Here is a 25,070-nt window from a genome sequence, read left to right on the forward strand (position 1 = left end):
TCTCAAGGGACACTGGATACCATTGACCAGTCGCAGGGCCAGGCTGAATGGCAGAGCTGAACTGTTCAGGGAGCTGAGGCATAAAACTGTACGTGCACTAAGGGGAGACAAGGAGAACAATGTGTGATGAATCTGTAAGGGGGTAGAACATCACCTGTGGTCAAGTGATTCTCGTCCCACTTACAGGGGAATTCGTGCATTGCGTTCCTCCAAGCCCATTCTTTCGGTGTACTGCAGTTAGAGCAGAGTGTGCTGGGCTCTTGACAGAAGAGTGTGAAGTGAAGGCCTGCTGGGCCGGTTACTTTGAGTGGTTGTACCAGGCTGATCCACTTGCGGTTGAGTTGGATGTCGGGGGTGTTACAATTCCTATTGCTGACCCTCCAATCAACTGTATATGCCTGGTGTTAACTTAATGGTTGGGATGGTGGGCTTGCGATCCTGGGATTCTGAGTTCAAATCCAACTCGGCTGTTGAATTATTACCAGCAAGGTGGAGTTGACTCTGCCTGTCATCCTTCTGAGGTCGGCAAAATGAGTGCCAGCTTGCTGGTGTGATGGAAAAGAACTCAATTTTCCACAAGTTGGATCAGAATACCAAAGGAGAATCTTTAATTTTGTACATGCGGGGGAAGAACATTCTATGATTCACTTCAGCATTCAAATAAACTTCACTGAAACAAGCCCAAAGCAATCCCTCTTATGCACAACTTGACATCCAAAAAATGGGAGAGTGAGACATTTGGCAATTCAACTATAGGATGAGCTGAAAGGCACAAGGAAAAAGATCTCAGAACTGCAATACGTGGCCACTTTTGGTGGGAGGGAGAGAATGACACTCATGTTTGCAGTGTTACAAACCAGGTCGCCCTGTTTCTATGCAGCGAGCAAGACCTTTTTTCATTGTAACATATTCCTTTTATCAATTTCTTAGGTCAAATGACCATCAGGAAAAGGAAAACATTACTGACAGCCAATTCGATGATAGTACAAAAATTGAATTTATAAAGTACCAGCAACAATTCAACAAGTGAATATAATTGAGAATACATGAATATAATAATTTTTCTTCCACACTGGTATCCTGTGTCGGAGTGACGACCCATCCAGGAATGAGCCCAATAGCCAAGGAGACTGCTTTGGCAGCAGCAACTCTCTGCACAGAGTATGGTCCCAATGCATGTATTGATGGAATCAACTGTGGGCCACCTTCATTTGCGGAAGCACAGACTGCAGTAAACCGTTTGAAATGGGGTAAAGCTCCTGGGATCTGTGGCATCCATGCTGAACTTCTCAAGGCTGGTGGAAATGCTGTACTCGTGTCGTTGCATGCAGTTCTGTGCTCTGCCTGGAACACAGGCATCATCCCAACTGACTGGAAGAGTGACCTTGTTGTCCCTCTCTGGAAAGGGAAGGGTGATCGCCAAGACTACATCAACTACTGAGGGGTGATGCTGCTCTCAGTGCCGGACAAGGTGTTTGCTCAGATAACTGTTGATAGAGTTCGCCACCATGTGCTTGTGCACCAGCATCCAGAGCAGTCAGGCTTTACACCAAAGAGGTCAATGATTGACCGTATACATCCTCTTCGGGTCCTCACCGAACACAGACGAGAGTTTCGGCAGGGGCTGCTTGCAGCATATGTTGATCTCTGTAAAGCGTTTGATTCAGTGAATCGGAATGCCCTCTGGAGGATTCTTGGTCTTCGTGGGGTGCCACCAAAACTGTTCGATCTGATGTCTGAACTCTACTCTGCTACTGAGAGTGCTGTGTGACGTGGTGACACCATCTCTGACTTATTTCCATTTGTTACTGGAGTTTGTCAGGGGTATGTATTGGCCCCCACACTTTTCATCACTTGTATGGACTGGTTTCTGGGGAGGATGTCAGAGAGATCAAGCTGCGGTGCATCGTTTGGGAATGTCAAGATCTCTGACCTTGATTTTGCAGATTATGCAGATGATGTGCTGCCGGTACCTGTGCGGGAAGACGAAAGCCCGAATCTTCAGGTCCTTGGTGCTTCCAGTCTTGCTCTATAGATGTGAGACTTGGACTCTGACCAGGGATCTGAGATGGAGAATTAATTCCTTTGGGACCAGGTCTCTTCGGAGAATCCTTGGCTATTGCTCATTGGACTTTGTGTCCAATGAGCGGTTGCTGAGAGAGACTCAAATGAGATTTGTTACCTGCATCGTCTGTAAGCGTCAGCTGCGGCTGTATGGATATGTGGCTCGTTTTCCTGATGCTGATCCTGCTCACCAGATTCTCTCAGCGAGGGAGCCTCGTGAGTGGAGGGGGCCAATGGGCCGACCACGTGCCTCGTGGTTGCAGCAGCTTGATCAGCATCTCAAGGAGATAGTGATGGGTCAGGCATCTGCCTGGGGGATGGCCAGACGAAGGCCCTGGAGTACCGGCGGAAAGTGGAAGCAGCGACGCGCTGCTCTGGTGCATGCTCCCATACCTGATCTGACCTGACCATGATCATTTCTCGGACATGCACAGTCTGATTTTGTTCAAACTTGGCAAATGTCACATGTCACAATGTCACAAATGTATGTGTATGTCATGTCACATGACCACTCAAGTCAGTTGTGCATGCACATAAATCTAGCCCTTTAACTCCGTTTAACAAAATTATTAAAACCACGGGGGCTATGAGACTTTTTTGTTATTTTATTCTTGTGATTATTGTTATTATTATTATTATTATTGTTGTTGTCCTTATTACTCTCCTCTTCTTCTTCTTCTTCTTCTTTCGGATGCTCCCGTTAGGGGTCGCCACAGCAGATCATCCGTATGATCCGCATAGTTGTTTGGCACATGTTTTACGCCGGATGCCCTTCCTGACGCAACCCTGGTCGCCTCTTACGAGACAGGGATATGGTACACCTATTTTAACCGGGGTATACACCGGCCCAGTATACTGGTACTCATTTTGCCGACCTCGGAAGGATGACAGGCTGAGTCAACCCCCTGGTGTATTAATTCAGTGGTCCAACGGGGCTTGAACTCAGGACCTTTTGGATCCCAAGCCGCTGCCCGAACCACTGCGCCAACACCAGGCTCGTTGTCCTTATTACTCTATGGATTTATATTATGACTGTTTTGCCATGTTTGTGTTTTATTTGGTTCAAGCCAGGTGGTCAGTGATAACTTTATGAACTGGAGGGGGAGCACTCGGTAGAGTGCAAAACCTCCGCCGCCAATACTGCTGGGTCACTCAAGTGAACCTGATATCCTATTCATTCAATTTGACGTCAACAGTGCTCACAGAGTTATAGTTTGCAACTTTCCCTTTTACTTTTAACTTTTACATACTAAATTCATTCGTAATAACTAGATTCCTTGAGACAGAAATTGATTTTACGTGGGTATATCCACCTGAAGTTCCAAAATCAGCCGCAATTATAATTTTGGCATGTTTTTTTTGTTGGAAATCACTTATAACATGTAGAAATGCAAAATAAAAAAATCGAAATTTTGTTGAAAAAAAAGTTGCAAAAATTTTTATTTTCTCTAACAATTTTTTTTTTGGGGGGGGGGGGTGGAAATCACTTAAAACGTGCAGAAATGCAAAAACAAAAATTCAAATATTTTTTTCAAAATGGCCGCCATAGCGGCCATATTGGACTTTGGACCAAGTCCAAAATCTAATGGCATGATCCTTGGACCATACTTAATCCCCCCACCAAGTTTCGTCGAAATCCGTCGAGGAGTTTTTCCATAATACTGTTCACAAACAAACAAACAAATAAACCAAGGTCTTGCCAAAAGGTGACCACGTGTGACTTCTTTAAGGTCACACTGAGGTGAACAGAGCTGCTATCCACCAGGAGCGACTCCTTGAGGAATATCTGCCTTCGAGAGATTCCGATGAGAATCGTTCTACAGAGTAACCATGAAAAATATGCGTTTGCCTCATAACGTCACCAAATGACGTCATAATGTCTCAAGCTTGACATATCTAGAAAGCACCCATCGAGGTGTTCAATTTGAGGTACTACATGATATGGTTCCTAAAACTTGAAAATTTAACCTTGGGGCCAAATATGTTTGACCTCAGGCGCTAACCATGAAGGTCAAGGCCAATCGCCACCAAAAACTAATCAGCTGAGCGCCAGACCATGAACTATATTCCCATAAAGTTTGGAGATGATTTGATTAAAATTACTCAAAAAATAAGGGTTTCGTCGACCTTCATGATTTACCGCAAAGTGACCTTGACCTTTGACCTTGACCTTGACCTTTATGTGTGCTGAAGGGTATTGTAATAATACTACGATATGTGTACCCACGAGTTTCCGATGATAATTGTGCTCTACAGAGTGATATAAAGGTGAAAAATCCAATGATTACATACAAACAAACAAAAAAAACTTACCAAGTAACAGATCTTGCAAAAACTTCGTTTTGGCAAGATAACAAACAGACAGGGGTGAAAACAGTAACGTCCGTCCATCTTCGATGGCAGAGGTTAATGAACTTCAGTAATTGGACTTCTTTAAATATCTCATCTGGGGTTGTTTATTGCCTGAGATGGGTGTACTGTATTTGGTGTTCTTCTGATTGCAAATAATGGCAAAAAAGGCAAATGCGACTCCTTGTCATGAAATTTTTTAAGGCACATTATTAAATGTTCTAACAAAAGGTTTTTTTTTCAGACATTCTCATTGTTTACCAAAGAGATCAATATCAATAATAAAGATCAATACTATTGTTACGAATCTTCCGCCCGCCCAGCGTGCGAACAGCCGCTTTCGCCAATGGCGGCCGTCTCGCCCACCGGACGGACAATTCAGTCGCGACCTTCCGGAACAACGCCGGAAACCAGTCACGGGTGTGCTCCAAACGCACACCACGGCCCAGTCAACACTCTACCCGCGCGCGATAGGGTCAATCGCCGAATTATCAATATACCTAAGTATTCGCGCGGGCAGACTACCGAGAGACCGTACCTCAGCGAGGTCTGCTTGGTTCGTTCCGTTCTGGGATAACCGAGCGGTGTATTATCGCGAGACCTCGCTGGACCCAATTTTGTTATTGTCTATTAAAAAGCCCGCTATTATTCCGAGAGCAAGATAGCAGTTCAATTGGGGGAAAAGGACATGACGAACGGGTTAACATTCACAAAAGGACATTTATTTATAATGCACACGTAAACAGGGATGCAATGAATGGGGGAAGGGGACAAGACATGAGCAAGGTAAAAGCACTACAACCGTCTATGATTATTATTTACAAGCACTTACACAGTTCTACTTGAAGGACATGGCACCACAACATTCATACAAATAAAAGCAAAGAAAGACCCCCTCAAAGGCAAGGGAGTCAGATTGGACCCGTAGGCCTTTATGTCCAAGGAGCCTGGTTGACCAAAGGGACCCCCAGAGGCCGCCGCAGGTTACCTCCACCCTCGTGGTGACTTGGTTGGGCGACCCTCGATGGACCCTCTCAAGCACCTCCACCGACTGACTGCTTCACCCAGACCAAGACCTCCACCGACCGACTGCTCCACCCAGACCGAGACCTCCACCGACCGATCACAACCAACTAACTCACGGACGCTCCGTGCGCCCTTTTTATTCCCCCTGCCTTCTCGCCCCGCCCTTCCTCGTAGGTCGGGGTTTTTCATAGCAGTCATTTCTGGTCGCTCTTCTTTATTCTCCCTCCACTCGCCCCTCCCCCATCCCGAAGTGCGGGAAAGTAAGAGGAAAAATCCGTGCGTTATCGGAACGCCTTCTTCTTTCTCCATGGCAGAGACGGTTTTTGATGCGGAGAGGGTTGTAGCGTGGTTGTGGAGATGGTGATTGGTGGTGTGGTTGGTGGTTGAGGTGATCGTGGTTGTTGTAATGGTGGCATGGCTGGGCGCTTGTGGAAAAGGTGGTTGGTGGTGTGGTTGGTGGTTGAGGTGATCGTGGTTGTAATGGTGGCGTGGTTGGCATTGTGTGGTGGTCGTGAGGGTGGTGTGGTTGGGTGCTTGTGGAAAAGGTGGTTGGTGGTGTGGTTGGTCCAAAATAACGATAGTAAAAGAAAAACGGCTAACTCAAAGATCACAGCCCTGTCCACACGAATAAATTCCATTAAACAACGGTGGGGAAATCGAACTGAACACGGACTTATCGGCATAACTGAACTAAGGACCTTTATGGTGTTCTGCGAATTTCCACAGCCGTAACACTATAATGAGTTCCCTTGGAAGGAACTTCAACACAGGAGGCCATGAGGCCCATCAAAGCTGTGCTGTTATTTCCAACCTATGTATGGTTGTTTGTCTGTGCTCTCTGAGTTTTCAAATACTGAGCATCAAACAAAGAAGCAGCACGTTTTTAAGTAGTTGGTATGACTCGGTCGGGTTTCAAAACACCGACCTCCCAGACTCAGAGCGGACACTCCAACAATTCTGCCACTGAGGCTGGTCATTTGTGAAATGTATTTACCAGTTGGTCATGACAGAATGATGCAGAGGTGGCACACATACCTTCGAGCTATCGAGTCTGGGTTTGATTCCCGACTTGACTACCGACTGCTGCAAGCAGGGCGTTGCAACACAAAGAGAGCCTTTTCACCCGGATAGACGTTAAGTGGCGTGTCCCTTCTGCTGGTGTTGGTTGCTGTACCTTAAAGACGACAAGGTGTACCTTTCGACAAAGAGTCGACGAGTTAACGTTTGCACCCTGAACGAATTGCAAATTCCCGTCCTGGCTTATAAGGCCGTGCGTGCACTACATCAGTTGTTTCATTGCACCTCCTTCCCCATAAATGAAGATGTCACGTGCGAGTCAAACTAGTAAACGACTCCCGGCCCAATATATTCATAACAAAAGATTATCCAATTTTTAAAAAAAATCCAATTTCTGATCAGATGTCCAGCTTATTGCCTAATGGTGTCACCTCTTTCATTTCTCCTTCTGACTCGTAAATTATAAGTGTTTAAATTACAGGGTACATGCATTACACGGTTGCTTGCGGACATCATGGTACGCTTCCTGGGCTCCTTAACTCTAACTGTTGTACTTTTCTGTTTTTGTTCCAGGTGAATCGTTTCCCAAATTCTACATAAAAACTACTGCAACAATGATCATCGTTGAATGGCAACCGCAGCTGGGCCTGTTTATTGAGGTTTGAACTGAATTCATGGTCTCCTCTGTGGCCGTGACATAACCTGAAAATGATCAGCATCTTTCAGGGACCATATTTATAGAATAACAAAACAAAATAGAACTTTCCATTATCAATCCCTCTTCACACTGTGCATTTGTATCCTTGGATCACATGTGTGTTGTATTTTATTTTATCACTGCCAACATTGTTTTTTTTTTTGTTTTTTTTTTCCTGCCTTGAAATATCTTCATTAATATTTGTATGAACCTCGCCAGAATTTTGGCTGCTTTGCTGCTTTTTCTTTGCTTTATGGCTTTTTGTCACAACCATGAACTGTACTTTTATGGCATTGCAGGGCTTTTCCTCACTGGGGCCTAGTAAAGCATGCTTACTCGAACTTCATGGGAGAAATATGCTTCTAAAAATATAATATGTAGTTTGTATGTAAAAAATAAATAAATAAAGTGGAATGTGCTTTTATAAAATCACCTACAGAAAGATAACGTACAGCAAAAAAGCCAAGTCTGCCTAAATGTACACCTAGTGATCTTGATATCAAGTACCACAATGAAGACACCGCACCTCGTGCACAGACACTTCGAGAATGTGATTTTGAGGGTTTGTGTTTGTTTGCTTAATGTGTTGGGAGAGGGGATGAAAAAAATGGCTTTTTAAACACATTGATGAAGCCTGGTGTTGGTTTCGTGGTTAAGGTGGCTGGCTTGGGACCCCTGATCACTGTTGAATTAACACCAGGTGGGGTTGACTCAGCCTGTCATCCTTCTAGGGTTTGCAAATGAGTACCATTGTACTGGAGTAATAACCATTTGGGGTAACCTTTGTCAGAGTGGTGATGTGTCCAGGACTGTAGTCCTTACCAATGAAACTGCCTCAGAAGCCTGATGTGCCTTGACAGCACAAAAGGCATGGTATTATTAAGGTACCAAACCTTTCAGTCTGGGTAACCTATTGTTTTTCTTCTGTTTATTATTATTTTTATTCCTCTGCCAAATTTCAGGGGTTTTTTTCACTTTAAAATTCATTTTCTCAGCAAACGTTAGTCCCATTGACACAAAAGTTTCACCATTGACACAAAAGTTTCACCATAGTTTGTCTTTTTTAGAAGAATTTTTAAGTGATAATTATGACGTCATAGTATAGGTCACAACGTCTTTTTCTCTGGAACCGCTCGCTGGAAAAAATTGAAACATGGCTCATTGTATGTAAAGATCTCCGCATGAGGTGTGTGTTAACCATTATGTCATTGGTGCCTTCATGATGACGCCATAATTTGATGAGTACAACGCTGTATCAGAAAAATTTTAAATTTCTTGACCGTCATCTATGCAACAAATTACCGTAGGAAAAATATATATATTATGACATCATACATCAAGTGGTTCAGCAGCCATATTGTTTTGAAATAATTTTGTTTTTTAAATCTTCTTCTCCAGAACGGCTGGACAGATTTGAGGCAAAACTTTACACGCATTCACTAAGACAAGGTTGTACAAATTTATTAATTACTAATTGATAGGTCACATGGTTTGGTGGCCATATTTAATTTACCCTAAAACCTACAAAATTCTTCTTCTCCAGAATGGCTGGTCAGAGCAAGTGGAAACTTCACAAACATATTCTCCAGGACTATGGGATATAATTTTGTTCATGAATTAATTATTGATCGGTCACATGGATTGGCAGCCATATTGAATTGAAGAAAAATATTAAATAATGTTTTCTCTGGAACCGCTTCATCAATCAAAGTGAAACTTCAGAATTACGACCTTGTAGAGAAGGGGAACGTATCTTTTAAATTTGAACCCAATTGGCCACATTGTTTGGCAGCCATATTGGATTGAAGGAAAATATTAAGTAATGTTTTCTCTGGAACCGCTTCATTAATGAATGTAAAACTTCAGAATTTTGATCGACTAGACATGTGGAATGTACATTTTAAATTTCAACCCTATCAGACACATGGTCTGGCAACTGGAATTATTTAATTGTTTGAATAAGGCTCACTTTTGTTTTTTTGAATAAGGCTCACTTGGCTGTGCCTGGATATGTTTTAGGGTGGAGTATCAATTCAATTGATACCGCTGATAGCCCCAGGAAAAAGGGTCACCTGCGTACCTAATAAATAGAAAGAACGTGGCCTGTTACCAGGTCCATAACTTGTCAATCCCACATCGTAGAGACACATGTGGGGTCTCGTTAGACTCGGGTGAATCCCGGTTTACCATCTGCACCCATGGTGTCAACATTTATTGCTTCGTGTTCAGGTTATTTGAACACCAATTCATTTGATACCGACTATGTATTCAGGAAAAAGGGCTAACTGCATATGCAATGAGTAGATTGAACGGGGCGTGTTGTTCAGTCCATAACTCATCACTTCCGTGTGGTATCAAAGCAGGGTTGTATAATAGCCAGACGTCTTAGTACCTGGTCATCACTGTGAGCAGTTATAAAGTGGCAGTTCTAGTTATTGTTATTATATTAAATCTCTCTCTCTCTCTCTCTCTCTCTCTCTCTCTCTCTCTCTCTCTCTCTCTCTCTCTCTCTCTCTCTCTCTCTCTCTCTCTCTCTCTCTCTCTCTGTGTCTCTGTCTGTGTCTCTGTCTGTGTCTCTGTCTGTGTCTCTGTCTGTGTCTCTGTCTGTGTCTCTGTCTGTGTCTCTGTCTGTGTCTCTGTCTGTGTCTCTGTCTGTGTCTCTGTCTGTGTCTCTGTCTGTGTGTCTGTCTGTGTCTCTGTCTGTGTCTGTGTCTGTGTCTCTCTCTCTCTCTCTCTCTCTCTCTCTCTCTCTCTCTCTCTCTCTCTCTCTCTCTCTCTCTCTCTCTCTCTCTCTCTCTCTCTCTCTCTCTCTCTCTTTCTCTTTCTCTTTCTCTTTCTCTTTCTCTTTCTCTTTCTCTTTCTCTTTCTCTTTCTCTTTCTCTTTCTCTTTCTCTTTCTCTTTCTCTTTCTCTTTCTCTTTCTCTTTCTCTTTCTCTTTCTCTTTCTCTTTCTCTTTCTCTTTCTCTTTCTCTCTCTCTTTCTCTTTCTCTTTCTCTTTCTCTTTCTCTCTCTCTCCCCTACCTCCTCATCTAAGGCTTGTGGAGGAGCTTGTCCATAAAGTATATCCAGAACAAAGACAGATATCAGTGCACTTTTACATTAATTACAAGGAAATGAGTAGAAAATACACATGTGGTACATGACATTTGAACCTGGCTACCCAGCTTCATGGACTGGCAGGATAGCATAGAGGTATGCCCACTTACCTCAGAACTATCTTGCCTGTATTTGAATCTGACCCAGTTATGAACTGTCAGCCTGGTGTCTCGCAGGCAAGGAGATTCATCAGCATGTGTGCCGTCCCTCGGATGGACGTTAAATTAGGTGGCCCATCTGCCGACATCAGTTGGTGGACGTTAAAGATCTCACGTTGTCTTTCATGAAGAGGAGGCGAGCCATCGTCGGCATCCTGAACAAATTACAACTCCCTGTTCTAACCTACAGGGGGAACTGCATCAGTTGCACAGCTACGCCCTCGGCAAATTATGCTACCCTACAGATGTTTCCTGCATATTTGGAAGAAGAGGAATAAAACCCAGCATCATCAGCTATTGGTTTAGATGGAAACATGCAACACGGCAATTTTTGGATTTAATGGTTCAAATGGAAACATTGCCATCACTTGGTTGAAATGTAAATGTGAAACAGGCTTCTTTTTCTTACCAAAGTGAGACTAAGGGAACTAATGAAATGGAGAAAAGGCAAGTGTTGAAAACAAATGACACATACAATCCGTAATTACCACTACTATCCTTCTAGGTATCTGCATCCTTCTTTTCCATTTATTTATGAGTACTTATCTAACTCCTTTTAAAAAATCTAATCGACTGTCCTTTGCTACATCGACCTTATGTGGCAAATTCTTGAATGTACTATTTAACTTTAAAAGTAAAAACATCCTGGATTCCTCTTTATTCTAGCTGTTCATTTATTGTTTTAAAATGTTCATCACACCCACTCCGTTTCCCCTCGAACAACCACATCCCAGCCACCACTATATCAAATAACTTGCTTCAGTCTCTATAAATGTTGTAACTTATTGGATGACGATCTTATGCGATCTTCTTTTCTCCAATCTAACAGCCATCCCTTACTGATGCTTATAACTGAGACCAGCTAGCCCGAGAACTAATGTAGTTGCTTGATGGTGAACTCTCAAGTTTGCAGATACATATATATATATATATATATATATATATATATATATATATATATATATATTTATTTATTATTTTATTTATAATAAAGTGATATGCAGTTGTCAATGCAGGATTATCGATGTGGCCCAACCAGCTCGTACTATTTAATTTAACCATATAACCTGAGTACTCCTTCCTTTGACTGAAATAAGCTGCTCTTCTTCCCTTATACTTACTGCAGCATTACAATTCCTTGACGAGCCACTGCAAGAGGTTCAGTTAAGTTTATTTTTACTTCCAGGCCTGATCAACAGCTAACACCTATCATGTTCTGACCATAGAGTAAAGTTGGCCTCAAAAAACAGCTCCAGACTTGGCATTCTCAATCACTCCAAGCCATCCCTTGAAAAGTCAGACATATACTAAGAACCCACTAGGACTTTGTCCATAACTCAATGGAAAACTGCTCTCTGAGCTGGCACCACAGGAAGTACATCTGTCTCTTGTAGATCCTGTGAAATCTAAAGCTTTCAACATTATTGGCACAATGATGCTGGAGTACATGGTCTGTTCCTCTCACATCGCAGACATGCCAGTGCCCTCTGTTTTCAAACGTCTCTCCTCCACTCTTGCTTTCTCAGCCCGCTGACCCTCTCTAGCTCGAATTCTTACAATAACCCATCCTGGTTAAACTCTCGAAATCCAGGCTGACTGCCCACCTCCACTAATTTGTTCCTCTTTTCTGTTATTTGTAGAACTGTTTTATGAGGGTTTTCCATCCCACTCTTCCGTCTCGGGGTTCAAGGAATCTGTTATTTCTGGTGCACCAGAATCTCATATCATCCCCCATACCTACCAGCAAATCCCTTCTATCCCCATTAACCCTACCCAACCCAACCCACTTGCAGGATACTTATTGTTTCCAACTCTACCATCTCTCTCCTTTCTCTCTCTCTCTCTCTCTCTCTCTCTCTCTCTCTCTCTCTCTCTCTCTCTCTCTCTCTCTCTCTCTCTCTCTCTCTCTCTCTCTCTCTCTCTCTCTCTCTCTCTCTCTCTCTCTCTCTCTCTCTCTCTCTCCCTCTCTCCCTCTCTCTCTCTCTCTCTCTCGGTCATCTCTACCGAGATGACCTAATAAAACCGGACCAAATGTCCGTCCGTCCGTATATCGTCAACAATTTTTCTTTCCGATCTTGATGAAACTTTGTATGTGGGTAGAGGTCGATGAGTGTTGCACAACGATATAACTGTTGTCCGGGTTCAAGGTCAGGGACAAGGTCACGTAAGTTATAAAAATTGCCATTTTCAAAACATATCCAGTCTGCCATTCTTCAAGATATTCGGCAACTGTTTATTGATTATGATAGTAAATAATATTATCTTGTATCTAACCAGACAGATTTTTGAATTTCCTTCCCGTTTGGCCGCTACGTAACCTGGAAGATGGTCAAAAACAACTCCCGGTACAAAGAAAACTTTTTACTTCCGATCTTGATGAAATTTGGTATGTGGGTAGAGGTCGATGAGTGATACCCAACGACATATTTTTTTCCCGGATTCGAGGTCAGGGTCAAGGTCACGAGGTCACGAAAGTTGTGAAAGTCGCCATTTTTAAAACCTATGTAGTCTGTCATTTTAGGAGATATCTGGCAACGGTTCATCGATTATGATAGTAAAAAACATTTATAGAGATAACCGTCACCCCCATACGGGGGTAATTTTTTTCTCTCGCTCTCTCTCTCTCTTTTATTTTCTTGTTTGTTCATTATCATCCTTGTCATAATTAAATGTGGCCCAGTGACCTTATTGTCAGTTTCTTCTATTTTTACCCTCTGTTACCTTGCTTTTTCATGAGTCTCGATCTTGTATTATGAAGTTTTAACAAAGCACACTAAAACTACCCTGAAAACAACCCAACAATGTTCCAACTACCCACTAACCTTTGTATAACAGTCCACGAGATTCATGTTCCAAACATTTACCAACCACTTACAACAGAACTCCAATTGCGAAATCCTGTGCCCTCTTTGGGCACACTTGGAAAAACTTCTCTGGTCTACCCTCTATATAAGAATATACATAGAGCCCCTCCTACCCATTTATGGAGCATGACGTACATAACTTCTTGGTCCATAACCATGTGGAACCAACTTCCACAATCTGTTCAATCTCGTTCTCCCCTGTAGGTCTTCAAGACAGATGGTCATCACCATCTCAGATCACCCTCCCCCCCCCTCCATCCAATGCCATAATCTTTTCTACCCCCATTAATCTTCCCCAAGCCCACCTCTTTACAAATCTCAATTTTTTCCATATTGACAGTTCCAGATGTATCCAAACTTGTTCGCCTCCTATTTCCTCCCATAGCTTTAATTCCTCTCCATGTCCCTTATTTCTCCAAGCTTCCCTCTATTTTGTCCCTGAACCTTACTGTTGGTGTGTCCCCCCCCCCCCTTTCTGATGCTTTTTTTGTTCTGTTACGTCCTGATCTATTCTTTATTCTAGCTCCTCCACGAGCCTCGACTTTGTATCCAAAAAACTCCCATAGGATCACACGGTTACTCATTCAAGTCCTCCCACATTTTCACTCTCTCATCTTGCTACTCTTCGCTCATCCACCCTGTTTGGCTTCTTCTGTCTCTTTGCTAAATAATGTTTCCATCTTTGTCTAAGTTCAATTGACAACGCCGTTAAAAATGTTTTACTGACAGGCATTCATTTACTGTATTCCTTGCATGCAATTCATCCATCTGGTTATTCTCACTCCAAGCATTGATGTATTCAAAAACCTTTATCACGTTTTTTTTTTTTTATCACAAAAAACAGACTCGGGGTGGGCACTCTTTGAGTCGTGGGCACTCTTACCATTACACCACCGAGTCTGGTTAAAATGGCACAGCATGGATTGGGAATTGAATCAAGGCCTCCAACATGGCAGGCAAACGATAATTCTACCACTAAGCAATCAGTCATATCGCCTATAGCCCTTAACTGGACAGTCTGATACAATCATGAGGTCGAACTTTGAATGCCTGTTTTGTGGGTGTGCAGGTGCACGTGCAGAACACTACAGAGACAGGATCTCTGCTGCAGGCAAGAGGAGACTCTGGCAATCTTGTGCTAAGGGGCCTGATTCCTGGTGTGACCTACACTGTCACCATAATTATCGTCCTGCACGGGCAGCCACACAGTTCACCCATAATCAGAGGCATCACAACATGTATGTCAACTTTACGTTTGCTAATAATACCTTCGTGTGCCAATTGGGTTCCCTGTTGACATTGTAGAATTATGGTTAGCATATGTCAAGTTTCCGTTTTGAAATGTTCCGTGTGAAATGTGAAAAACGCATGTTTAAGTGGGGAGATTTGATTTTAAATGCCCAGCTTATAGGTTACACTGCTATATTTAAATGCTCATTCTATAGCTCCATAAAACAGGTGATAGTTACAGCACAACTGTCGATGAAGGGTGGCTGGGGTGACAGATGTTTGTAATCATATCTAAGTTGAGGTCAAAGTAAAATGTGCCTTTGTATGATTTTTTTTTGTATGTAACCTTTATTAGCTCATGGAATAACGAAATGAATGGGTGAAATAGTCTCATAAAATGACAAGAAACTATGTCACCAGTGGACAAAGGATGCACAGAAGAACGTAGTTGACAAGATTTAAAAAACAAAAAACAATTGTAATCGTAATATCGGAAAGGATTACATCTGAACCATTAACCAGTTGAAGCTTGGTGTTGGCTAAGTGGTTAGGGTGGTGGGCTTGGGATCTTAGCTGAGGATCTCAGGGTCCTGAGTTCAAATCCTGCTCAGCTGTTGAATTAATACCAGGTGTTGTTGACTCAGCCTGTCATCCTTCCGAGGTCGCCAAAACCTGCTCATCTGTTGAATTAATACTTGGTCGGGTTGATTGAGCTTGTCATCCTTCTGAGGTTGGCAAAATGAGTACCAGCTTGCTGGGATGATTGAGCCATTGGAGTATCCTGTGTCAGAGTGGTGACCCATCCAGGATTGTGCCCAATAGCTCAGGAGACTGCTTAGGCAACACTGATGCTCTGTACAGAGTATGGTCCCGATGGATGGATATTATATATGTAAATGTACATACTGTTGTGGATCCGGGGTGGCGGGAATCTAACGCGGTCCAAGATGCCAGCCTCGCCACCGCCGTCTCCGGGAGTCTATAACGCAGGTGGCTCGGCACAGGCCTCGAGTCACGTGTCTTCAATCGCGATACCAACGTAATCCTGGACCTTACCAGTTGGGGAGATAGAACCCCTAGTTACAGACTGGCTTTGTCAGAGACCGAGCGGAGTCTACCAGTCTGTAACCACTTTGGTTTTATATTAGACGGCCGGCCAACCTAACCTATCGTGACACCCCGCAGGCATTTCATGTTAAAAACTAGTATGGGGTGCCAAAAGGTAGAAAATATCTCTGTTGTTGAGAATTTGCCCCATACCAAGCGCAACCAAATCGATTTTCTCAAAAAATCACGAAATAGAACCGTCCCTCACGCGCGCCGTGGCCACGCACATGGTGCTCCACTCAGTGCACTAATCGCTCTTGCGGAGGAAGTAGCCAGTGTGTGCAACATGGCGCTGAACAGTTGAGCTTTCAACACGTCTTTTGCGTTGTTTTGCTTTCATTTTGTGTGAAATCTACGACAATTGCATTGTTAAATTCGGGGCAATGGATGAAATGAAAGCTATAGGAATGATAGGTTTGCAAAAACACAAAAAAGAGCCAGAACTCGCGTCCACATGTCTGTTCTGTTTGAAATCAAAAAAGTGCAAGGAAGTAACACGCCAAGTATCGGACGACGATAAGAATAGGGTGATCACGGTCCTCGCTGAACACAATCCCCTCGGAGAGGAATCTGATAGATTGAAGAGGCTGAACGATATTTCAATACGGGAATCGCCGTTGATGTGGCACAGCTCGGGTTACTGTGATTTCACGGCTGAAAGTCAATTGAAGCGTCTCAGATCGAAACCACTGTGCGAAAGAGCTACAACTAGTGGTGGCAGGGACAGCATGGATTTGGAGGCACGGTCATCGCGTGGAAAACATGAAAAAGAAAACTGGGCAAAATGTATATTTTGCCAAGACGAAAGGAAGGGAAAACCGGGTAAGAAAGTTTGCAAGAGTCAAACTGAATTACATGATATCCGGACAATGCATTTATCCCGTAAGATACTGGAACTTTCTAACGTAGACACGGCACTGCGGATTCATCTGGCAGGCACAGTAGATCTGATTGCTGCTGAAGGCAAACATCATCTCTCATGCTTGATCAAATTTGAGAGAGAAGCAGAGAAACAAAGGCTGGATGTTGGACAAGGTGAAGATAAGGAGCTGACGACCCTATGTAACATTCTGAATGACGGGCTTTCACGTGGATATGTATACGATATGGGGGAGGTTTGGAAGCGATTTCAGGATTTATGTGAAGCGAAAGGACAGGAAATACCTTGGAGCTATTTGTCACGAAGGAAAACCTTCACTGACACGGTATCTAAGAGACTCAGGAGTAGAGCTGGCTTCATTAGACCCCTCAATCGTACAGCCTCGTTGCTCTTGTATCCCAGTGAAAGGAATGAATGTGTCATTTCAACATCTCTGTCAGGAATGCCCAGGGATGAAGACTCAGAAGATTCTGATGATGGTAATGACTTTTCGATGATGGCCAGCAATCCACTGCAGGAAATAGTACATTCTGCTCTCCAATTGCGCAACGATCTCAATAGCCGCCCTGGTCACGAATTAGGATGGCGAGGAATCGACCAAGACCATGTGAATGAGATCATCCCCCAATCGTTGCACATATTTCTCGGAGTCCTTTTCGCCGATGCGATCGAGGATAATACTGAAGCTGCTGATACATGTGCAGAGCTCGACCGCTTAGTCTGTGATATCGCACAGGACATCATCTTTCGCTTTTCCCAGGGGCGCAAGCTGACACCCAAACACATTGGATTAGAGATGACAGTACATCAAATGACACAATCCGAGGCCTTGGTGGATCTATTGCATGCAAGTGGTCACTGTATCAGCATCGACACAATCCGGCGCATTGACACGTCCATCGCAAATGATATTCTCGACAGGGCCGACCCAAACGACGGAGTCTTTATCCCCGAGGTAATCCACCCATTCGAGACCTCAGGGCTGGTCCTCAGTTCATCTGACAATATTGACGTACTTGAGGAAACAATTGACAGCAACAACACTACACGTTATACACAGATGGCAGTGTGGCAGCGAGATGACGGAACTGTTTATCACAGAGATGAACCTTGGCATATCGGTCGTACTAAAGCTCTCAGCCAGGAACGAATTGGCAAGATGCACATATTAAAATACGCGAAACCTCGTTCTGGTATTCGTCCGTCCCCCACTTTTCCTGAGGTGCCGCCATCAACGTAGAGTCGTGGTTCCAAGAGTCTGGCAATGCAAATAACAGCAAGTCCAATGACTTGGCATGGACATTATCAAGAATATTACATGGTGGTGAGTCACAATCTGTGCCACCATGAGCGACATTTAACAGTCTGGCGAGCTGATTGTAGGGGTAGGTTTCGCTGAACCGGAGATGGCGAAGTCAACTACACGTGGCCAAATTACTGATTTGGCCGCGAACCATGAAGAGGCCGATACGCACATGGTCGCACATGCAGCACATACCGTCAGGGAGAAATACAAGAGAGTGGTCGTGGAGAGCAAGGATACAGATGTATTATTACTCCTCATCCATTTCTTCGGTGATGCAAACGTTGATCTGTGGATGAAAAGTGGGACTAGCAAAAAACGTGTGTACTACCAAATTGCACCAATTCTACAAAAGCTATCGCGACCTGTCAGGAACAATCTGCTCGGATTTCATGCCTTTACTAGATGTGATGTGACGTCTTCGTTCTACGGATACGGGAAACGGAGCTGCTGGAAAGTGTACGTGGAACAGCCAGAGCTACTAGCGAATATTGGGTGTGATGGATCCACTGACGAGGCTGAAAAGTTCCCGTGCCATTTGTATGGAGTGGACAACACTGACGATCTGCTCTCTGCCAAATCCCAGATGTTCGAAAAAGGTCTCTGGGATTTCAAAAAGCTACCGCCAACTTTCGATGCATTCGAGGTCCATCATATCAGGTCAAATCATCAGGCGAAAATCTGGTACCAGGCTGATAAACCTCGGATAGTGGTTGAAGCTCCAGAAGAGATGGGTGGCTGGAAGCTAACAGACGCTGGACTTGAGATCGTGTGGATGCGACTCCCCGCCATTCCAGCTTCTGATACTGAACTAGTCACTTGTGCGTGTAAAAGCAAGTGTCGAACGAGTGCATGTAAGTGCAGCAAGTCTCGCCAGAACGCCAGAACATGTATCCCAGCATGCGCGTGTGACGCTGTCAACTGCAATAATGACTACCACTAACTACAGCTATATGGGTGAGCAAATTATATTTCAAACATTCTCTTATGTGCCAACTCTCTTATACAACGTCTTGATCTCACATTGAGTTCATCTTACGAGTTGAGAACTCGCGTGAGAAGATTACATGCGTCGATCTTCAGAAATTCGAGAAAATGGCCATTTTACAATTGCGGCCTTTCATGTTTTCAAGTAAATCTCGAGTCTAAATTTATTTCTGAGACTAAAGGACAGCAGCCTAGGCGAATAATTCATACACAGGCATATAGATGTGGCAATGCTGAAATGAAATTCACTATAACCAAAAAATGAGCAATTTGGCATTTGACCTTGACCTTTGACCTCAAAGGTCAAAGTTTGACATGGTATGGGGCATATTCTGAAGCTTCACCCTATCATCTTGCTTTTGGACATGCATAATCACTTTTAACAAGAAATGCCTACGGGACTAATTTTTAGACCCCGGAGATAGTCTTGGCCGGCCGTCTATATGCCAATCGAACGGATCGTTCCTCGACGCGACACGCATTAATCCATAGCGGCAACTGCATAAGAATTAACCATATTTATTGGAGAACATCAGGGATCACAACACCAGCAATAAACACGACAATGGTTTTATTAACAATCAATCCGTTCTTAACTAGGGGACCACGGTCTAAAGGTTTCGAGGGGATCACTACGAAATATGCCTTGTACAACACGTGCAAACAAGACAGACCAACAAATAGCATGCAGACAGAGTACTTGGTGATGGCTCATGGATGAGAGGACCGTGTCCAAAAGCACGACTGTCGCTCGTAACAAGCGGTGGTGTCCACGGGTTCGAACTCCTGCTCGAACGTGCCGCGCGGCAAGATGGCGGCGCAGTGCCTTTCCTGCGCAAGTCAACGCGTGCGCAGTTTCCGCACGCTCTGACCTCACGTAGGGTCGAAGATGGGCTTCAGCTGATCTCTCTTACGGTCCAGCACACAAATCCCGGCCTGGCCTGTTCTCCAGACGAGGCCCCAGTCGAGGTCCGAGTTCCACAGGCGGATCACAACGTGTCGGGCCGTGAGGTGAGCAAGGACCGTCAGACACTCCGGAGTCTCCTCTCCGGCCTTCCCGCCTCGAAGCCCGACTCCCACTTCGTCCCCTCAGTTCCTCTCTCGGTCAAATCACCGACGTGCAGGTCGGTTCAGCGTCTCTCCTGGCAGATCCAACACGGTGCCTCCTTCGTTCGCTCGTTTCGAAGCGACTCCGAGCACGCCGCGAGAACCTGGCCGTTCCTCAAACACAGCACTGCTTTTGTTCCTTTTTCTCTTCTCCCTTCTCTCGGCAACCGCCTCACCAAAGGCTCCACCCCCCTCGTGTCACTTCCTCTCCAGGCCACACCTCTCTCTAGGCCACGCATCTCTGATTCGTACAGCAGAGGAAGAAGAATCATCTCTCGTTTCACCACCGTATGAACGTAAAAAGTCTTTTACACCTCCCGACACACACATATCGTCCCTTATACCAAACAACCTATCTACACATGAATTTAATGGGGAAACTGAGCTAATCCTATCCTTAGTAATCCCATTAAGGGCCATTCCCGTAACACTACCACCACCTTTCTCCCGAGGATCTCCGAGCCTCCATCGGGGGCAGCACACGGCAATGGCCCTGTCTAACGTACAGCACAGATCTCCCATTTACTCTAACCCACAACATGGGAAGCACTTAACTCCAAAAATCAAAGTGTCACAGTAAGATTGGCATGTCCCTATTCTAGTGTGTCGGGTCTCCAATCTAACAAACAAATTCACACTTTATGCACACTACTTAACATTCTAATGATGGATTTGAACGGGAGGGCATTCAATTTTACTTTTAACACCAATATTTGCATAGGAGCAGAACTTTCAAAGGTTCAAAGTTCTTTCACGTGTTCACTCCTTCATGCCCCCTCCTGGCAGTATTGTCCATTCACCCCTGAGGGTTTCCTCACTTCGTAGCCTTATTGGCCTTTCACCAGGTGAGTTCAGTCGGCCCAGTGGCCTAATCTCACAAAGAGTTCTTTGGCCCACTGAGCCCACAAAATGGCATGAATCTTCAGCCGCAACGGCCCACAAAAGCACTTTGGCCTCAATGGTCCACAAAAATGCTTTGGCCCATATGGCCTACTCACAAGCAGCAGCAGGCAACAAGTCCTGCATTGGACAGCAGGTGATACAGCAATGGTGGCACGGTGATATCGATGGTAAACAAATGCAGTTTGGAGGTGTTCTTGAGGATGCAAATGGGTGTGATGACCTTAGACCAGGTGAGATGGAGTGTGCCCTTAACCTTCCTTGCCTAACTTGTTTTGGTTAAGTTCTCTCTTTTTTTTTTTCTTCCTTTTTTTTTCCTTTTACAGACAGGACGGTGTGTTTCTTACTCAACTGCTCTCTTCGTGGATATGTGCTCATGACATACGGGTGGCCTCTCTGGCACTTGGAGAGGGTGACCTAGCCTGGCCCTTGCCAACAATTTCTCCCATCAACACTACTCGTACCAAGTGTCACACATGAATGGTGCAGAGGAGAGTCCATCAAACCTAACCATCCACTTTTAGTTCAAGACAATGCAACAAACCCTGCTATGGCGAGAATGATCCGAATGACCCATTTTTTTCCGACCTGGCACACTGTTCCATTCTATTAAACCTGGGCTAGGCCCTTCCTTGTCTTTTTCCATTTGGTGGTGCCAGGCATAACTCGCTGGCTGGGGAGTGTGACGACTACTCGGCCTCTTTGCCTGCTTCCATTCGGGGGTGGAGGACACTCAGCGACCTCGGGGTTCACCTGAGCGTGCTTCTGGCGCTCCTAACTAAGGGGTGGCTCTTTCTAGCCCCCATACTGTGCTCTCATAGCACCCATACTGTGCTCTCATAGCACCCATACTGTGTCCTCATAGCACCCATACTGTGTCCTCATAGCACCTACACTGTGCTCTCCTGGCACTGAACCCTACAGTGCTCTCCTGGCACCTCTGACAGCCTTCACCTGCCAGGAACCCCCAAAGCCCTGCTGCCCTATTTCCCGACTCACCAACTTCCCATACCGTGTCACACCATCAGCCAGTATCCCCATACCTTGGCCTGCACCTACCCCTCGCAGTCTGTCTGCACAATGGAAGAGTGTCCATAATCCATGTCGAATCCTCTAAGTCCCCCTAACCTACACCAACCTGGTTAGGGGGATCTTACCGACAGGGTACGTTGTTCACACTCACTCTCCTCATCTGCACAACCACGCCATTCACCCATACACTTTAGTCATTCATTCCACAGTGCCGCACACCCAGCCCACAACAGCATCCAACACCTTTCACGTTTATGTGAAAACAAAAACACACCAGTCCCTCAGGTCCCACTTGGTCATCAAATTTAACTGGTACACTTTTTCATCAAACCCCAATAAATTTGTCACTACGTCCGTCGTCCATTGGCCTCCTCCATACTGCCCTAATCTTTTATTTCCAATAGTTTAAACGAGACATCAAAATCTCTTCACCAGTCCCATGGAACCTCTGCATGGTTCCAACCAGGCATTTCAATCCTCCCTCAAACAAGCCACTCTTTGTCATCTACTTGTTTCAGGTGTGTTTAACGCTCTGCCTGTAATGTCTCCACCACTTTTTTAAATAATCACCCAAATTCACTCGTGCTTCTCATGCCTTCTGTTATCCCTCAATTTGCAATCACTTTCAGTACAATTTCCAAATAAAACTTCCAACCAAAATTTCAGTACAATTTCACATCCCCATATGGCCTGCTTCTTTGGCTCATTGGAAGGGGAGTGAGGGAACGAATCCCTCATTACGCATTACATGACCCCGCCACCTTTCCGCCACGGCTCAAAGGGGTCACGCCTCAATGGGGACTGTGATCTACCCTCCCCCTCTTCTCCAGGGTTCATGGAAATCAGGTAAACCCCAATAGGTGGAACGCCCCCCCCTCTTCTCCAGGGTTCACGGAAATCAGGTAAACCCCAATCAGTGGAATGGCCTCCTCCTCTTCTCCACAACTCTCTCAAGACAGATAAACCCCACTCAGCGAGCCAAACCACTCGTGTGCTCAGAAAGGTCCGAACACCAAGTGACACACGCCAGTGCCGCCTGCCACGCATCTGCCCTCTACCCCAAAGTTCCTGTGAGGCTGATAGAGAAATTAAAATCCAATTTCTAAGTTGGATTTCTAAAATCCAATCTAAAACTGCTCCTGGATACAGCACCTCCAACTCTGTAAGAACCCATGCGGAGCTGTACATTATGGTTTCCATCCCCTGGCTCAAGTTCTGTCCTGGTGGCATTTCTATTTCCCCTTGCACCTCTAACCTATTTCCTATGTCACCACTCATTCCACGCTCAGGACCCCCACACACAGCAGGCCGCACACATTCCAAGGTTATGTGTTGACATTCCACAACTTCAACCTTGCCTGTGTACTGACCAACCGCCTCACACTCCAGAGCTACATTATCGACCGACAGGTGAATACCCACACACACTTCAGCTTCGGCAGCACATACCGGTGCTGTGGCCTGGACTGTGGGCTCAAAGCATTCGTTCACAGGCACTCCACACACATCCAGGGGTCACACATATGTGCACCCCATCGGACAGAGTCTCTTCGTTAACATAAAATTCAATTTCTACTTTTAGCTCATCGTCAGCACCATGTATGCATGTACCCATGTACCTGCTTCGTTCCAGAGTCACCTCTGTCCGGTCGCTTCTCTCCAGCAGGTTGCTCATCATTGATTCGCCACACTCCTCTGGGGCTCTATGGAGGTGTGGCTTATTTTGTCTCAGCGAGGAAGCTCCATGAGTAGAGGAGGCCAATGGGCTGACCACATGCCTCGTGGTTGCAGTAGGTTGATTGGCATCTCAAGAAGATGGAGTTGGGCGAGGCATCTGCCTGGGGGTTAGCCAGACAGAGACCCTTGAGTACCAGCGGAAAGTGAATGCAGTGATGTGCTGCTCCAGCGCATGCTCCCATACCTGACCTGTCCTGAATCAAGAAGGGATCATAGTTTTCACCTGGATTCACCTAATCAATCTATTTCATGGAAAGAGCAGGTGTTCTGAGTGTTTTGTATATTTACATACAAGGTCTAAGACTCGTAATGGAACTGTCACTCACACACACATGGACATACTGATGAGACAAACACTAAAAACAGCCACTGAGCTTGGGGGAAGTGCTGGTACTTCCCGGGACGCCCTGGGGAGCAGCAATGTCAAAACAATGGAACAGCATTTCTCAGCGCACTCAGCAGGGCATTTCCTCAGGAGGAATTTCCTCCTCCCCATGGATGCCAACCGATGGGAATTGGCCATGCTCTATCCTTTTATATGCTGAGCATCAAGCAAGGAAGCAACCTGTAAATTTTTTAAAGTGTGAAATAACTCAGTCAGGGTTTGAACCACTGCCCTCATGTCAGGTCAGGGATGGGAGCATGCGCCAGAGCAGCGCGTCGCTGCATCCACTTTCCGCTGGTACTCCAGGGGCCTCCGTCTGGCCATCCCCCAGGCAGATGCCTGGCCCATCCCCATCTCCTTGAGATGCTGATCAACCTGCTGCAACCACGAGGCACATGATTGGCCCATTGGCCTCCTCCACTCACGAGGCTCCCTCACTGATAGAATCTGGTGAGCAGGATCAGCATCAGGAAAATGAGCCACATGTCCATACAGCCGCAGCTGACGCTCACGGACTATGCAGGTAACAAATCTCATTTGAGTCTCTCTCAGCAACCGCTCATTGGACACAAAGTCCGACCAGCGATAGCCAAGGATTCTCCGAAGAGACCTGGTACCAAAGGAATTAAGTCTCCATCTCAGATCCTTGGTCAGAGTCCAAGTCTCACATCCATAGAGCAAGACTGGAAGCACCAACGACCTGAAAACTCGGAATTTTGTCCTCCCGCACAGGTACCGGCAGCGCCACACCCCATTATCCAGTGAATCCATGATTCCCCAGGCCCGACCCAGACGTCTATTGACCTCTGAATCACAGCCGGCAGAGACATGAATATCACTGCCAAGGGAAGTGAATCTCTCCATGACCTCAACATCCTCATCACAAACGGGCACAGACAGGACGGCAGCATCCAAGATATCATTGAAAGCCTGGATCTTAGTTTTGACGCAGGAAACCCGTAATCCCAGCGGCTCTGACTCCTCATTCAGCAACTCGAGGGCCCCCAAAAGAATATCTAAAGTGTCCGCTAAGATGACGGCATCATCTGCGAAATCAAGGTCAGAGATCTTGACGTTCCCAAACGATGCACCTGCAGCTTGATCTCTCCAACATCCTCCCTAGAATCCAGT

At 45.2% G+C, this 25,070-nt stretch overlaps 1 protein-coding gene across 3 annotated transcripts in view; it reads left to right on the plus strand.

Moving 5' to 3' along the window:
* The window catches only part of LOC147022143 (fibronectin-like), a 332,507-nt gene that overhangs the window by 152,112 nt on the left and 155,325 nt on the right, over window positions 1-25,070 (plus strand). For all 3 annotated transcript variants that reach the window (XR_015061076.1, XM_085892763.1, XM_085892764.1), the window contains 2 exons: window positions 7,030-7,115; window positions 14,341-14,509. Coding sequence is in view for 2 of the 3 variants with exons in the window: in XM_085892763.1 (XP_085748889.1) it covers window positions 7,030-7,115; window positions 14,341-14,509 (255 nt within the window). In the remaining variant the exon portion in view is untranslated. The remainder of the gene's footprint in view (window positions 1-7,029; window positions 7,116-14,340; window positions 14,510-25,070) is intronic.

This window comes from Eptatretus burgeri, chromosome 8, assembly GCF_056783735.1.
Source record: "Eptatretus burgeri isolate ZD-2024b chromosome 8, Ebu_testis_v1, whole genome shotgun sequence".
Classification (NCBI taxonomy): Eukaryota; Metazoa; Chordata; class Myxini; order Myxiniformes; family Myxinidae; genus Eptatretus; species Eptatretus burgeri.